Source organism: Telopea speciosissima, chromosome 2 (genome assembly GCF_018873765.1).
Source record: "Telopea speciosissima isolate NSW1024214 ecotype Mountain lineage chromosome 2, Tspe_v1, whole genome shotgun sequence".
NCBI lineage: Eukaryota > Viridiplantae > Streptophyta > Magnoliopsida > Proteales > Proteaceae > Telopea > Telopea speciosissima.
In genome coordinates, this window is record NC_057917.1 from 10,229,701 (window position 1) to 10,245,169 (window position 15,469).

Here is a 15,469-nt window from a genome sequence, read left to right on the forward strand (position 1 = left end):
TAACAAAAAAAAAATCTAATAATTATGATTGCAAAGTTTTGAGTAAAATTAGTAACCAAAATTAAAATGATTTGAAATTAATGATAATTATGTTAAGTAATGATTACAAAATTTCTAGAAATTTTTCCTGTCTCCATGGTGAATTTTTCACTAACAATCTATCAAGTTACCAAACCCCCTTATGTTGAAGGTCCAAACTCCAAACTGCTCTTCAGTGTCCATTCAAGCACTATAATGGCCATTAACTGAAGAGATTTCCTTTCACCATGGTCAAGGAAAACTCGGTCCTTATTTTATTTCACTTCCCTTATTTACGTTGCAAAATGCTTGAGGTTTATCACAAAACCAGTCCACCGCACTTTGTCCACAGCAACCCAACATGTCCTTATGAACTCACAACCAGTAACCAAATTTGTAGTTTTAGAGTTGTTCATTTGGTTGAGGGCAGACCTTGGCACACCAGTAAAGTTGCTCCATTGCAATATAGTGGTCGTGGGTTCAAATCGAGGAATAGCCTCTATGCGAAGTAGGGATAAGATTATGTACATTATGACCCCTCCCCATACCCACAGAGGAGGAAGCCTTTCGTACGCCTTTGGTTAAATTGTGCGAATACCTGTCACACCCCTGCTTGCAGTTTTTTTCAGGCTAAAGTCGCCTGTAGCTGTAAGTCTAACTTTAATGAATAGAAAAAAAGAGAAGATAAGGCCTGCATGAGATCAGAGTCGCATTACCATTCATCGGTGGGGTGCATGTAACGCTCTGTTACGATCTCATTTATTCCATATCGGTTGTATGAAAAACTTGATGTGGGTTGATAAGTTCTTGGGTTCCCTCACCTTATAAGCCTGTTTTATAGAGTTGAGTTCTTCCAAGTTCGTATCAGTGGTATCAAAGCTAGCACCACGTCTCTCAGGTGCAATCGTGCGGCTCGGGTGGTGACGTCGGTATGACAGTGTTTGACCGAAACTAGTAGCTAGTGCAAAGCCAACCCACATGGACACCGGGTCTGTGGAGCGTGGTGGAATGTTACGATCCCATTTATCCCATATCGGTTGTATGGGAAACTTGATGTGGGTTGATAAGTTTTTGGGTTCACTCACCTTATAAGTCAATTTTATGGGGTTGAGTTCTTCCAAGTTCGTATCACGCTCGTAACAAGTTAATGGGTACATATAGCCTTCCAACTTTGCACTTCCCATGCCAAAACCTCAGCAACCCTGCTTAGAGGTCAGAAGTGGACTAGGAAAATCTGTCTTTTCCGCCTTCTCTGCATTCATTACCAAAGAGAAAATATAAACGAGGCACTGTCACTGCGGTGTCTGGGGAGGGTCAACCAATGAGGAAATATATGAAATGTATATTTGAAATGGAAATGCAATATGTGAATCACAAACAGGCAAATCTCCCATATTAACAAATCTTATTTTTGTTTGACAGAGCAAACCAAGCGTTGCTCTCCTAACCAGTTAACATAAGTTACATAACACAACTAAAATTTCATAATCTGCCACATATCAATGATAGAAAGTATAGACAGGCTAAACATATCAAACAGAACAATCTCATGCACCTCAACGTCCCATTGTCTGTTCCATGGGAGGTATCATGACCAACACAGGTCGACCGTTGAACCCAGGATGAGGAAGTCTACGGCGAAGTTCTCGTCCTTCCTGACAGAGGGAGCATACGTGACAGAAGTAGTGAGTTGCAAAATCGCATGCTGTCTCGCACTGCTCTCGTTGCTCGTCATCCTCCATGAAACTTCCGCAGCACCCACATGATCTGGATAATGCCTCACAATTACCCTGTTCGCATAATTAAAACGATGAAGATCAATTTCTCCACAAACTTATGGGAAGACAGTTCCATCAGCCAAAAGCTATTATTCTCCTTTTTTTAATTCTTCAAAATCTAAGTAAGGAATCAACTGAAAGAAATCTTTGATGTGCATGTATACCTCAATACCACAGATTCATTTAAATGCATAATTAATTGAAAATTAGAGGTCAAATATATCTCAATGTTTGTTGTTTGCAAATTAACGATTCAATGATACATAAAATGAGCATATTAAGGTTCAATTTGCCTCCAGCTGGTTGCCAATTGCCGCCAATACAACTCTCACGCTCAAATAATCATGTTCCTTCTCCAAAACGTCCAAATCCAATCCATGGCAGGTAACGAATGTTGAATGACACAGTTTTTCTTTTAACATTATAAGAGTCACCTTTTGAAAAGTTTATGACCAGTTTACTGAAAGGGTATGCAATTGCATAGACAATTTTCCTCTTAAATTCTGAGCCATTACATGGGTGATTTCCGTCACTTTTCAACATGGCTATTTTGAAAGGTGGAAACCTGTAAATTTGATTCAGATACCGTCTAAAGCTAATAGACTTACCTATCAAAAATGAGAAATCGGTGGTCTTGCGATTCCAAGCTGTATTTGGAAAATTATAATCAATTTACTACTACTCTGTCGGTTTGTGACGATTTCTATTTTGAGGAGCTTAATTTGATGAAGAATCTTATTGAGCCTATTTCTTAAAATACCCTTTAATTTGTTTGGAGAAGTGGGATTTAAATCCTCTCCAATTCCCTAAAAATTCAGGGTGGAAATGTCGCACCTACCGACCTGGCAGGTGCAACATCCAACGTTGCCAAGCTTGAGAAAGAAAGGAAAATAAAAAGAGTGGAGTGGAGCAGCTGGGACCGTTGGATGTTGTGCCTGCCAAGTGTCGACCTCTCCACCCCGAATTGCACCATGGGGGAATTGGAGAGGATTTAAATCCGGAGAGTGACTAGTAACTCCCATGAGTTACTCATATTAGAAGTTCTCATTATTGTAAGGGCAAATCTGTTCGTAACCGAAGTGGTTACAGCAGAAGTCATAACCAGTCTTTTATGTCCTTTAAGCATATCTTGGAGGTGGCTTGGTGGATAAGGGTATGATGTTGTTGAAGTATATCTTGGAGGTGGACGAATGGAGCCATTTTTATAGACTGAAGTCACCAAACTAGAATTTGAATCTGCTTTATTCTACCTTAGAATGACAGTTAAGTAATATCAAATAACAGAGGGCAGTTTCACTCTCTGTTCCGGCAGCGGTGGTGGTGCTGCCATAGAAGGTTAGTGACGTAGACAACAAGGGGAGTGTTCTTACGGAAGAGCTGAACAGCGGCAAGTTCATCCTAGTGCAACTTCCGAGGAGTGGTGACGACAAAAGCAGACGCTGCATCAACATCAGGAATGCAGAGAGGAGAGGGCAAGAGAGTTATAGAGGACAAAGAAAGAATCTAGGGAACACAAGAAAGGAAATGGGTAAGTTGTGGTAAGCAAGAGTGTGTGGAAGGACGACGGCTTGGCGTGTTATTAACAACCAGAATGCTGCTCCTGTGATTGTGGTTGAGAATAGAGACAATAGGGGAGACAAACGCACATTGTGAAGGACGAACGACTTAGGGGTCTGGGGAGAGTTTTTTTTAGTTGCCGATTGGGAGGTGGTTGCAGAGGAAGAAGCATGGAAGAGAGAGGAGATGAATGGATAAGCAGCCATTTCTGTAAAATCTGATATTGCAAAACCCAAGCAGAAGCTACCAACTCCGGTCTTCCCCCCCCCCCCCCCCCAAAAATTTCAGGATCTAAAGTTTCTGCTCATTCCATAAATAGTTTTGGTAGGTGTAGTAGGTAGAAGAAACAGAGAGGTAAGATGAGAAAACAGGAGATTCATGAAAAGAATTCCCGTTCCCATGGATTAGAAATCATGAACTTATGCTGATGATTCCTTTCGAAGCATAGACTCGAATGCAACAGACATAGGATTGACCATGGGTGGACCCTCTCTCTCCGTTGAATCTCATCAGGGAACTATCTCAAGGAAGCTCTGGTAAGGGATTTGCTGCAGTGATCTTGTTTTACATCAAAGTTGTTCATTTTGAAACCAGTCCATGTAGGCTCTCCCAATTTTTCTATTGGCAAGCATTGAGAAAGTAAGCTCATGCTCTGAGGCTTCTTGAAGGGACAATACCTGGTTCCTAGCCTGAAGACCATGAACCCACTCCAAGCCACTCCTGTTCTCATTTTTTGGGATTGCATCTACTTCCAAATACTACAAGTAGTATTGCAGCTTTCTTGCTTTGTGACTTGTAGCTAAACTTAAAATTTAAGTTCTGCTTCTGGCCTCTGTGTTTTCCATACAACTGATATTCGGGAATTTAATTTAATTTATCAGGAATATGCTTTTGCCATTATTTTAGTTTTTTTCAATTTAGGAGGGCAGTAACCTAAAGTTTCACAAAGAGAAAATTCAACTACTTCATAAAAACTTGAATACAATATTTACAAGGCAAGGTTATATCCATCCAGCTCTATTCTTGCATGATATAGACTCCTAACCAGACCACCATCAAGCAATATCCTAGTTTAGCTAATACCTATCGTTGACTCGTAACCAAAATTAGAACTTTAAAAACAGGATCCTCAAGCAATATCCCAGTTTAGCTAATACCTATCGTTGACTCGTAACCAAAATTAGAACTTTAAAAACAGGATCCAATCACAAAATGAATATCAGCGTTTGAACACATTGGGACAGCCGTCCCGGACGCCAGGGATACCTGACGGGTCCCAGGACTGTCCCAAATTTTAAATTGTTTTCCAATACACGGATGAATATAACTATCTAATGACGCCCAAACCAAGGGGCAAAAGGCAAGTTTTGATGGTTCATAATTAAAATTATTAAGTCTCAAATCTGTCCCCAAACCGAAAAATGCCTAGCACAAACTAGAAGAAGCACTACGGTAACACCATGCTAAAACACTATTTGTTAATTGAAAAAGGGGGAAAAGTCAAAACCAAGAAGCTAATCATAGTTCATGATGCTTTTTGATTCTATGTGGGTTCCATCCTGTAAGAAAACATATTTGTGAACCCCATTAGCAGTCTAGCTCCTTCCTGCTTTTTTGACCCAGAGAAGGAGTTCTTATTTAGACTTTTACTTTGCATCATCGCCTTCGTGAGCAGGAAGAGAAGGAGGTCCCTTTCTCTCTATTATACAGTAGTGCTCTTTTTCCTCAGTCTAAAGTTCTGATCTTTGAAACCAGGAACTCTTTTAGGCCCTTTTTTGCTTTATTTTTAAGTGGCCTTGCATTTTGCTTGATGGGTTTGCATCGCTTCACTGTCGAGTTTCCTTTCTCCTTCTGAGTCTTTGTGGGGTTTTGGATCTGTAGTAGGTTTTGATCGTCAGGGTGGATCTCTGATGAAGATCTTGATGCATTTCTAGCCTTTGTTGAATTTTTTTTGTCATTCTGGACTTTGATCTTTCGCCCATCTTCTTCTTCTCTTTTTGGTGGTTTTCGTTTTCTGAGAGCTGTTGACAAACTGCATTTTGTGCGAGGCTCACTTGATCTATTGTTGTATCCTTTTATCCTGATGTAAAAATCCTCCCCACCATCCTCTCATTAGGAGGGTTCCCGCTTTTATGTTATTCTATCGATTTCTACTACGGCTGGAATTATTGCATTTTGGAGTGCGTGTCCTGTTTTCAAACTACTGAAAAATTTCACTGGATGAACATTTCCTGAGAACAGAGTTTGATCAGGCTTTTCCTTGAGATTTTGTGCTTGCATCCTCTTTGTTTGGTCTCCTTTCTTTCTCACTGTGAAATTAGTCCCCCACCACCGGCCTCGTCTATTGGGTTTTGGGTTTTCTTCTTGTTTGTTCTTGAGAGACTGTAGGTGATTGCAAACTACTACAACTGTAAATAGGACGATAAGATAAAAAAAAAAATAGAACTCTTTTGAATGAAGTATTCTGGAATTTTGAGCGGGTGAAGTGGTTCTTTGGGTGGCCTTCCATGGCAGCGGCTATGGAGGCCTTGCCTCCTCTTCCTCCTTGCAGAGGAGGGAACGTTGCTGTTGGCAGTGATAATGGTGAAAAAAGATTTCAGAGGTTTCTGTTAATGGTGAACCGATGAAAGGTGTGCTAAATGGAGGGCTTGGAGGGGAAGTGAGGTCGGCTGATGCTGCTTTGGAAAGAATAGATGGAAGAACAAGAGCTGTTAGTTCTAAAAATGATGAGTTTGCTCATTCGAATGGAGGTGCCTTTGCTTGGGCTTCAATGTTCTCCAAAGTTCTAGAATTGCATTTTGTCCAACCTCAGGTGAAAGATGGAAGGCATGCTGTTGTATGACCTTATTACATCTTGGAGAGAAATTGGGGTATGGAAGAATGACTTGGTATGGCATTTTATTTAGTCAGAAACCTGCTTTTGGATTTCTTAAAACATCATTGTTGCAACAATGGCGGATTACAGGTAATGTAGATGTCAACTTGATGGAAAATGGTTTCTTTATTTACCATTTCAACGTGGAGGAGGATAGAACCCATGTGTTAGAAGGTGGTACTTGATACATACAATGGAAACCATTAATCCCTCATCCTTGGATTTCAAAGTCATGCCAGAAGAAAATAGATTTGAGTTCAATTCCTGTATGGGTGGTTTTGTTGAATCTTCCATTTCATAACTGGTGTGTGGAGGGTTTAAATATCATTAAAAGTGTGATGGGTAAACCCCTAATACAGACAAATGGACAAAAATAAAAGAACAGCAATCATATGCTCGGCTGTGTGTAGAGCTATCAGCGGAGGAGGATCTGGCATACTCAATCCCTATCTGTGATGAGCATGGAAAACATTTTGATCAAGAAATCATTCATGATTAAGCCTACTAGGGGTTCAACATGCAAAGTCTTTGGCCATTCTTCAGATCAGTGTGGGGTTCCAGAAGGACATGTTCCACGTAAAGAATGGAGGGTAAAAAATCCATCATCTATAGTGGGTTCGATGGGAATTCCTAGTGGGTAGGGTACGGCTGGAGTTACTCCTTCTTTGACAGTAATAAATGCAGTTTCTGATTCTGTAGTGGATCTAAGTGGTGCTGAGCATGTCTACTTTGGGAGGCGGCAATTGGAGCTCCACCAAATATGGTGGCTGTAAAAGGTTTTACTGGTTGAGTTGTTACTGACCAAAATATCTTTCAAATTCAAAATCTAAATTCAATAACATAGGAGGAAGACAGAGCAGATAATAAAGGAATGGATAAGGTTAACACTTTGGTTTTAGAGGAAACTAACGATGATATAGATACTGTGGGAACAATTGAAGAAGTTGAGGAAGGAGAGATAATTGGTGATTGCATTGATCCACCTAGCATTCAATTGTATGAGAAGATCACTGAGGATAAGGTTGACGTGGATGCAACTTATATTGGTGGTCGAGGGTTTTCAGCAATTTCGAAGTTGTGTTCCCGGACTTCATCTTCGGTTGGTGGGATAGGGTTCGATTCCTGTTTTGAATCTTCTTCGGTGAACTCGTACACTTCATCCTCCTCATCGTCCAGGCTGTATATCGTTCTTCGTTTCCAATGAATTTCTCGCTCAAGTAGTAGACCGCTTGTTCTGCATGTCCTTCTGGACAATGTTGGGCCATCATTAATCCCCTTGATGTCTTAATGACTGATAAATACAGCATTAGGGGTTACCTGGTAAAAGGTGGCATCAAACAAGCAGTAACTCATCAAATGTTAAGGTAGCTGAAGTGGGGTCGAGTCTTTATTTTGGGCTACTTTATTGAAATGAATCGATAGCAATGATAATGAATCTTATTTAGTGGAGGTCGATGGAAAGGAGCCTATTTTGGAGGAATTGGTTGTGAATGGGAGGTCATTACAAAGTGGTATGGTTTCTGATTTGGAGTTTCTATCATGTCCAGTAGATTTAGTGGAGGATCTTCCTTTAAATAATGAGATTGAAAAAAAAAAAAAAAACTAAAGAAATCCCCTCCATCCAGGGACCACTTGACTTGGGGCTTGGAGTTTGGAGGGAAAGCAACATTATTTCGTCTTTAACCCTCCCTTTGAAGCCTCCATGAAATGCGTCCCTCAAGGCTAACAGCTCCTTTGTCGCCTCTTCGGAAGAGCTCCCAAAAACTTTGCCTCATGAAGATAATGTGGATACAAACGAAGAATTTTCCTTTGTCCATATTACTCAATGGTGGCCTTGCTCTTCTATCCGCCTCAACAAGATTGGTGTGACTGTTTATGAAGAAGCTGATGTTTCAAAAGGATATAGTGTTTTTACAGGGAGAGAGAGTCATCGCATTAGGTTCTCCCCATACTATTTACATTCAGCAAACTGGAAAACTAAATGTTTTGTTCTACATAGGATCGTTCTTGCCTATATTGTTAGCTTTGTCTAAGGTCCTTGAGGTGTCTTGGTGTTTTGCTTTTTTGGGCTGTTATTTGCCTTTTGGCATTGTATTATTTTTTTTCCCTTTTAATATATTTTTTAATCATCCAAAAAAATTCACCACCTTCAAGTGGAAGACCTCATCCTCAAAGCTTTCCCACAATTTGCATAAAATGGTTGCAACATAATCAAAGATGGGTATGTCAACTATAGAATTGATTTTATACACAACCTACTATGCAAAAGCATTATCATATTCCATTAGAACAACAAAATCCATGTGAACTACAAGCAATGTATCACTATTAGATTGCTCAATCTCATCAAAATTTATTCCCCCTCTCCAAATCTAATCTAATTGATGAAAATTTCAGCACCACTATATGTAACAAAGCTTTTTCATATAGAACTCCTCCCATTTTATTATTTTCCTTATATTCTTCAATATTTTTCACTCCAAAATTCTGATCTGAGATTTCTTCCAAATTGTTGTTCTCCATAATCATAAATGTAGTCCATCAGCTGCTTCTTTTTTTTATAATTATAAATATATATTAAAATAGGACAAAAATAATACAATGCCAAAAGGTAGATATCATCCCAAAAGGCAAAACACCAGAAGGCGCCTTAAGGGCTTTAGACAAAGCTAATAATATAGGCCAAGAACGATCTTAAGGGAAACAAAACATCAAGTTTTCCAGTCTGTTGAATGAAGATAGTATGGGGAGAACATAATACGATGATTTTGTCTCCCTGTACAAACACTATATCCTTCTAAAACATCAACTTCTTCAGAAACAGACACACCAACATTGGTGAGGCATGCAAAAGAGGAAGGCCGCCACTCAGTAATATGGACAAAGCAAAATTACTCTCCTGGATCCACACTGGCTTCATGAGGCAAAGTTTTTGGACTCTTCAAAAGAGGCAACAAAGGAGCTATCAGCCTTGTGGGATGCATCACATGGAGCCTCTGAAAGGAGAGTTAAAGACAAAATAATGTTGCTTTCCCTCCAAACTCCAAGCCCCAAGTCAGATCAGCCCCTAAGTGCAGGGGGTCTTCTTTTTTTCCCCTTAGCTTCAATCTCCTCATTTAAAGGAAGATCCACTACTAAATCTACTGGACATGATAGAAACTCCAAATCAGCAACCGCACCACCTTGTAATGACCTCCTATTCACAACCGATTCCTCCAAAATAAGCTCCCTTCCATTGACCTCCACTAAATAGGCTTCCTTCACTTTGTTATTGACTCCTTCCAACAAATTCGCCCCAAGTAAAGACTTGACCCCACTTCAGTGACATTAACACTTGAGGAGTTGCCAAGATAAGTCACCTCCACATCAGCAACCTTATCCTCAATAATCTTCTCATACGACCAAATGCTAAGTGGATCAATGCAATCACCAATTATCTCTCATTCCTCAACCAATCTTCATCAACTTCCTCAATTGTTCTCACGGAATCTAGATCGTCATTATTTCCCTCTAAAACCGAATATGTTGACCTTATCCTTTCCTTTACTATCTACTCCACCTACCTTCTTGGTTTTTGAATTCAAATTTTGCATTTGAAAGATACTTTGGTCAGCACCAACTCCATCATTAATTCCTTTTCAGACCATCACATATGGTGGAGCACCAAATGTTGCCTCCCAAAGTAGACATGCTCCACCCACAGCCACCATACTTGGTGGTGCTTCAATCGAAGAAATCACTCACATCCACCATAGAATCAGAAACTCCATTAATGCTGCCTCATAAAGTTAATTCCAGTTGCATCCTCTCACTAAAAATTCCAACCAAACCGACTGTAGACGATGGATTTTTACCCTCCATTCTTTGCGCAGAACATGTCCTTCTAGAACCCCACACTGATTCAAATAATGGTCAAAGACTTCGCATGTTGATCACTTAGGAGGCTTCCAATCATAAATGATTTCTTGATCAAACTGTTTTTCATGCTCATCGTAGATAGGATTGAGTTTGCCAACTCCTCCTCTACCGATAGCTCTATACACGTCCAAGCATATGATAGTTGTTCTTTTGTTTTTGTCCGTATATTGAGATTTACCCATCACACTTCAAATTATACTTAAACCCTCCAACAACAACAACAAACTCAGCCTTATCCCAACTTAATGGGGTCGGCTACATTGATCCACAAAAAAAAGGGCAGTAAGAGGAAAGAGCCACAACCCAGCATATTGGAAGAAACTCAGCTAAATGGGGTCAGCGACATGGATCTTTGCCCTCCAATCGGCTCTGTCCGAGGTCATATTTGGAACAAGACCTAGACTATGCATGTCCTTCCTCACCACTTCTCCTACGATTATTTGAGGTCTGCCCCTAGCTCTTTTAGCTCCTTCAATCGGAATCATATCACTCCTTACAGAGGCATCCGTAGGCCTCCGTAGAATATGACCATACCACTTTAAACGATTCTCTCAGAGCTTGTCATTGATCGGCGCAACTCTCAGGTCTGCTCTTATATGTACATTCCGAACTTTATCCTTCCTTGTTTTTCCACACATCCATCTTAACATCCTCATCTCTGCAACACAAAGCTTATCAATATGACACTTCTTAACTGCCCCACATTCTGCCCCATACATCATGGCCGGTCGAACAACAGTCCTATAAAACTTTCCTTTAAGCTTTAAAGGAATACGTCCATCACACAATACTCCGAACGCACCTCTCCACTTTATCCATCCCACTTTAATTCTCTGTGAAACATCCTCCTCTATATCACCTTCTTTATTTATAATTAACCCCAGGTATCTAAAATAGTCACTTTGCGGTAGCTCTCTTTGCTCAATTCACACCATATCAGTATCCACCCCTGATACTTAAACCCTCCAAATATCAGTAATTAAATGGAAGATTCGGCAAAACCACCTACACCAGAACTGAACTCGAATCTTTTTTCTTCAAGCACAACTTTGAAATCCAAGGACGAGGGATTAATGGTTCCGTTTAACGTATCAAGGATCACCCTCTAACACATGGATTCCATCCTCCTCCACATTGAAACGGAAAATAAAGATACCATTTTCCATCAAGTTGACACCTACATTACTTGTAATCCACCATTGTTGCAACAATGATGTTTTAAGAAATCCAAAAGCAGGTTTCCGACCAATAAAATGCCCCCACCAAGGCATTCTTCCATAACCCAATCTCCACTCCAAGATGTAGTAAGGACATACAACAACATGCATAACATTTTTAACTTGAGGTTGGACAAAGTACAATTCTAATCCATCCTCTTTTCTATAACTTTGGAGAACAAGGAAGCACATGCAAAGCTACCGCCATTCGAATGGGAAAAATCATCATTTCCAGAAATAGTAGCCCCTGTTCTCCTATCTATTCTGTCCAAAGCAGCATCAACCGACCTTACTTCCCCTGTCCTCCATCATCTAGCACATCTTTAATCGATTCACTATTAACAAAAGCCTCTGAATCTATTTCTCCCCATTAGAACTGCCAACAACAACAACCTTCCTCCGGAGGGAAGACCTTCATAGCCACAATCATGGAAAGCAAACCAAAGAATCGCCTTCACACGCTCAAAAACCCAAAGACTTCGTTCACTCCAATCCTTTTCTCACTTACAGCAATGTATCTTGCCATCATTGTTGTTATATCTCTCATCTGGGCAAGAACGGGAAATGTCAAGCTTGTGAATACCATCGTCCATCAACTTCTTGAAGTCTTCCCCTTCATGACATCATAGCTACTTCACTATCTTTTTCCCATCAAGTGTTTTGGTTTTGACGTCCTAACTAGATTCAACTACAACTAGAATCTCAGAACTTTTGCACTTCCACTTTCAACAACATCACTTAAGTTTGGTGCTTACTCATCAAAGATATCTAGAGTTGGACACACAATTCAACTTGCCTGTGATTATATCTCTTCGATTGGAAGCCCATCAACAGTCAGATACTCTGGGTGACAATCATAGGCAGCATTAAAGATCTATTGGCCATTATCTTACCAAAAACTGCACACTGTACACAATACCTTTTCTACTTTCAAATAAGATAAACCACTTCCAAATTCTGCAAAAAAATTGATCTAAATCCTCACCTGATCATAGACCACCGTAGCTTTTGTTCAATTATAAACTTTAACCACTTTGATAGAGATTTGATGCATCATTCAAGCAAATACAGATTGAGATCGTAGAAACATGAGCTTTGTGATATAGCCACGCCTAATTCCGGACCAATTAATGCAAGAACTAAGAGGAGGGGGAATAAAGCAGTTGACCAGTATAGAGAATCATAAATTAACAAAAGGGAGGAGGAGGAACAATAAATAATTCCAAACTTTATTCCTCTTCCCAAATAATTACAAGGCCTTCGGCTAATACAACCCATTGATGCAGCATAAGTTGGTGGTGCAACAAGATAGGCCTACCAATAAGCCCTAATAATTTGTGCAATATAAGTAGGTGTTAATTGATGCAACATAATGTAGCACTAATAGACATCTGATAACAGGAGACCAGTAGAAGATGTGTCAATCAGTTAATCCCATACAGCTACCTAAACAGCCATCAACATCACATAAAAAATGAATAGTTGCTTAGAAACAATGACAAAATAGGTTATAGAAGGGAAATCCACATTCTACAACACTTCCTCGGATCAGTAATCAATATCTAATAAAACTTATACACAAGACAAGAGGGGTCAGTTATTCAGACTTGCAAAGACTTAAAACAGCAATGACGAAAGAATGAAAAAGAAACTGGAACAGCAACCGAATATCTCAATCATTAAGTGAAAAAATTTACCCCCTCAAAGAAAAGTTTATAAGAAAATTTGAATAGTAACTTGCCTCAAGATTGAATTTACGGCGGATTGCAGTTCTGCTGGGATATGAAAACCAGGGTGCCAGGCAATTCCAACCAAAGAGGGAATTTCCAAGGAAGTACAATGCAGTGTAAGACAAGCAATGGTTCGCAAAAGCCCCTGGACCAGAGCCTAGTCTCTCAACATTGCTTCCATAGAGCATACAAGGGGCAACGCTTCCAAGGAGACCTAGCCAGATTATAGCTTGTCAATGTATGAAAGACCAACAAACATGTGGAATGCAACAAAAACAAAGAGATCTGACAAATTTTAAGATCACAACAACAGAAAAATTTTAAGTCTAAAATACATATTTATAAGTAAGCCTCCGACAAATTATCATCGATCAAAACTGAAGTCCCAGTAATCCTAAACATTACAACCAGAAACTCCCAGAATGATAACACTAGTAGAAAGTATGTAACTTATTCTGCCCTCAGTTATAATATTAAGTAATACAACAGTATAGCCATCAACGAGACCATCAAACAAGATGCCCACGAACTAGCTGGAGATCAACTTTGTAGTCCATGGACAAACCCAGGTGCTCAGGAGACCATCAACAATATTGCTGGTGGTTTTTTTTTTTGGGTTGTTGTTGTTGGTGTGTGTGTGTTTGTGTGTGTGTATGCTAACAACATTCATTTACACGCACTTCTTAACCCCCTCAACCAACTCCCAAGGTCATACATAAACTCGTTCCCAAAAAAGATACACACGGGACAGAAGCATAAATGCTTTTTATGCTTAGACAGGCTTTTCATAACTTCAGTGCCTGAACTTGGATCACGAGCCCAGGAGAATTACAAATTTTGGGCTGAATTGTCCTTATCATGCTTACAGAAGCTGGAGGGTTTGGGATAAATTTGACGAGGGTTGGGGTGGGGTAGTTTTCCTCTTTTAAGTACAAAAATGACGGAAGTTAGACATCCACTTTAGCCTGATTTTAATTAAATTCACCATTATGTAAGGGTAATAATTCTTGAAATGGAGTTAATTAATTCAAAATTCTAGAAGAACAAAAGTAGTTCTTGAAATAGATGCCTTTTTCTTCTTTTAATCGCTAAGTGATGAATCGTTCTGTTGGGGGGGGGGGGGGGAAGGGCATTTTTAGCAACTAAACCATCATCAAACTGCAGCTACGGGAAATACTTTTTCAAACCCATAAAGAACGAAAACCCTGAACGAATTTACAAGATCTTATGACAAACATAATTCCCAGAGAAGGGAAGAAAGAAAACTTACAAACTTCAAGATCACTACTGCAGAACTCATCATTCCGGCCAAGGCAAGCAAAGAGAGACGAAGCCCAAGGACCACGAGCCACTGGCTCCCCGACTACACTTCCGTGACCTAACGGCAGCCCATCGGCGGTCCATCCAACACCAATACCAACACCGATCTCTCCCGATTCCAAAGGCACAGACTTCGATTCTGTCTCAGCGTGACTGTCGTTGGCATCTCCGTCGTCTCGGTTGGCAATAAGAGGGCTCGATTCTTCAAGATTAGCCATGGAAGCGAGCCCTAGCAGATGCAAACAATGAAGAACAACAAGATGAAAATGGGAGATCAAAACAAACAAAACAACCCAGAAAGAAAAGGAAGAAACGTCCAAGAACGACGAAGTTTCTTCCTTTATTTGGAGAGAAAATTTATTTATGGCTATGTGAAGGGGTCAAGGGGAGGTTAGTCGTCTTTGTCTTAGCTCACGGACCGTGTCAACCGTGTAATAAAGCCGCACACGCCAGACGACTAACCGACACCCGTGTTTGTCTAACTGGACCACATCATCAACTTTCCCTGTACGTCTGTTTCAGGTTATAAAAATAGTTCCGTCCATCTCAGCCGTTCATTTCGAGTGTCTTTTCTCTAACCAATCATGGGTCTAGGAAATAGAATCGGAATCAGAATTGGCTGGATCAGATTCCCGATTCAAGCCGCTTCTCCCTTCAAATATCAGATTGGGTTTGGAATCAGCCGATTTGATTCAATTTTGATAATTGCATAATGATAAATCACTATCAACCGAAAAAAATAAAAGATGTGTCACTTCCAAAATTATTTTTGAAAATCATATTTTGCCCGTAACATGAATAAAACAAGAAGCAATCAAAAGAAGGTATCAAAGTCTAAATACATCTGTAGAGGTATCAATTAGACAACACTTTTATAAAAACACTACAAAATCTATGATTTATGAAGTGATGGTTTATCATATTATGTCACGTTCAAAAAGGATATGAATTGGTGGCTGGCACTTAGGATCTTTACTTGATTTTTGCAAATGTAGCTAAGAAACTAAATTGACCTGTGTTTTTTTAATATTTTATGAAAGAAAGAAGGGAGATGTT

General features: G+C 39.8%; 1 protein-coding gene across 1 annotated transcript; it reads right to left on the reverse strand.

The window, feature by feature from the left end:
* Positions 1–1,363: 1,363 nt before the first annotated feature.
* LOC122651419 (cell number regulator 8-like) lies at positions 1,364–14,775 on the reverse strand. Its single transcript, XM_043844800.1, has 3 exons — positions 14,364–14,775; positions 13,105–13,307; positions 1,364–1,808 (listed from the first exon to the last, which is right to left on the reverse strand). The coding sequence occupies exons 1-3, from the start codon at positions 14,629–14,631 to the stop codon at positions 1,575–1,577; spliced, it is 705 nt and encodes a 234-aa protein (XP_043700735.1). The 5' UTR covers positions 14,632–14,775; the 3' UTR covers positions 1,364–1,574.
* Between the last annotated feature and the right edge of the window lie 694 nt (positions 14,776–15,469).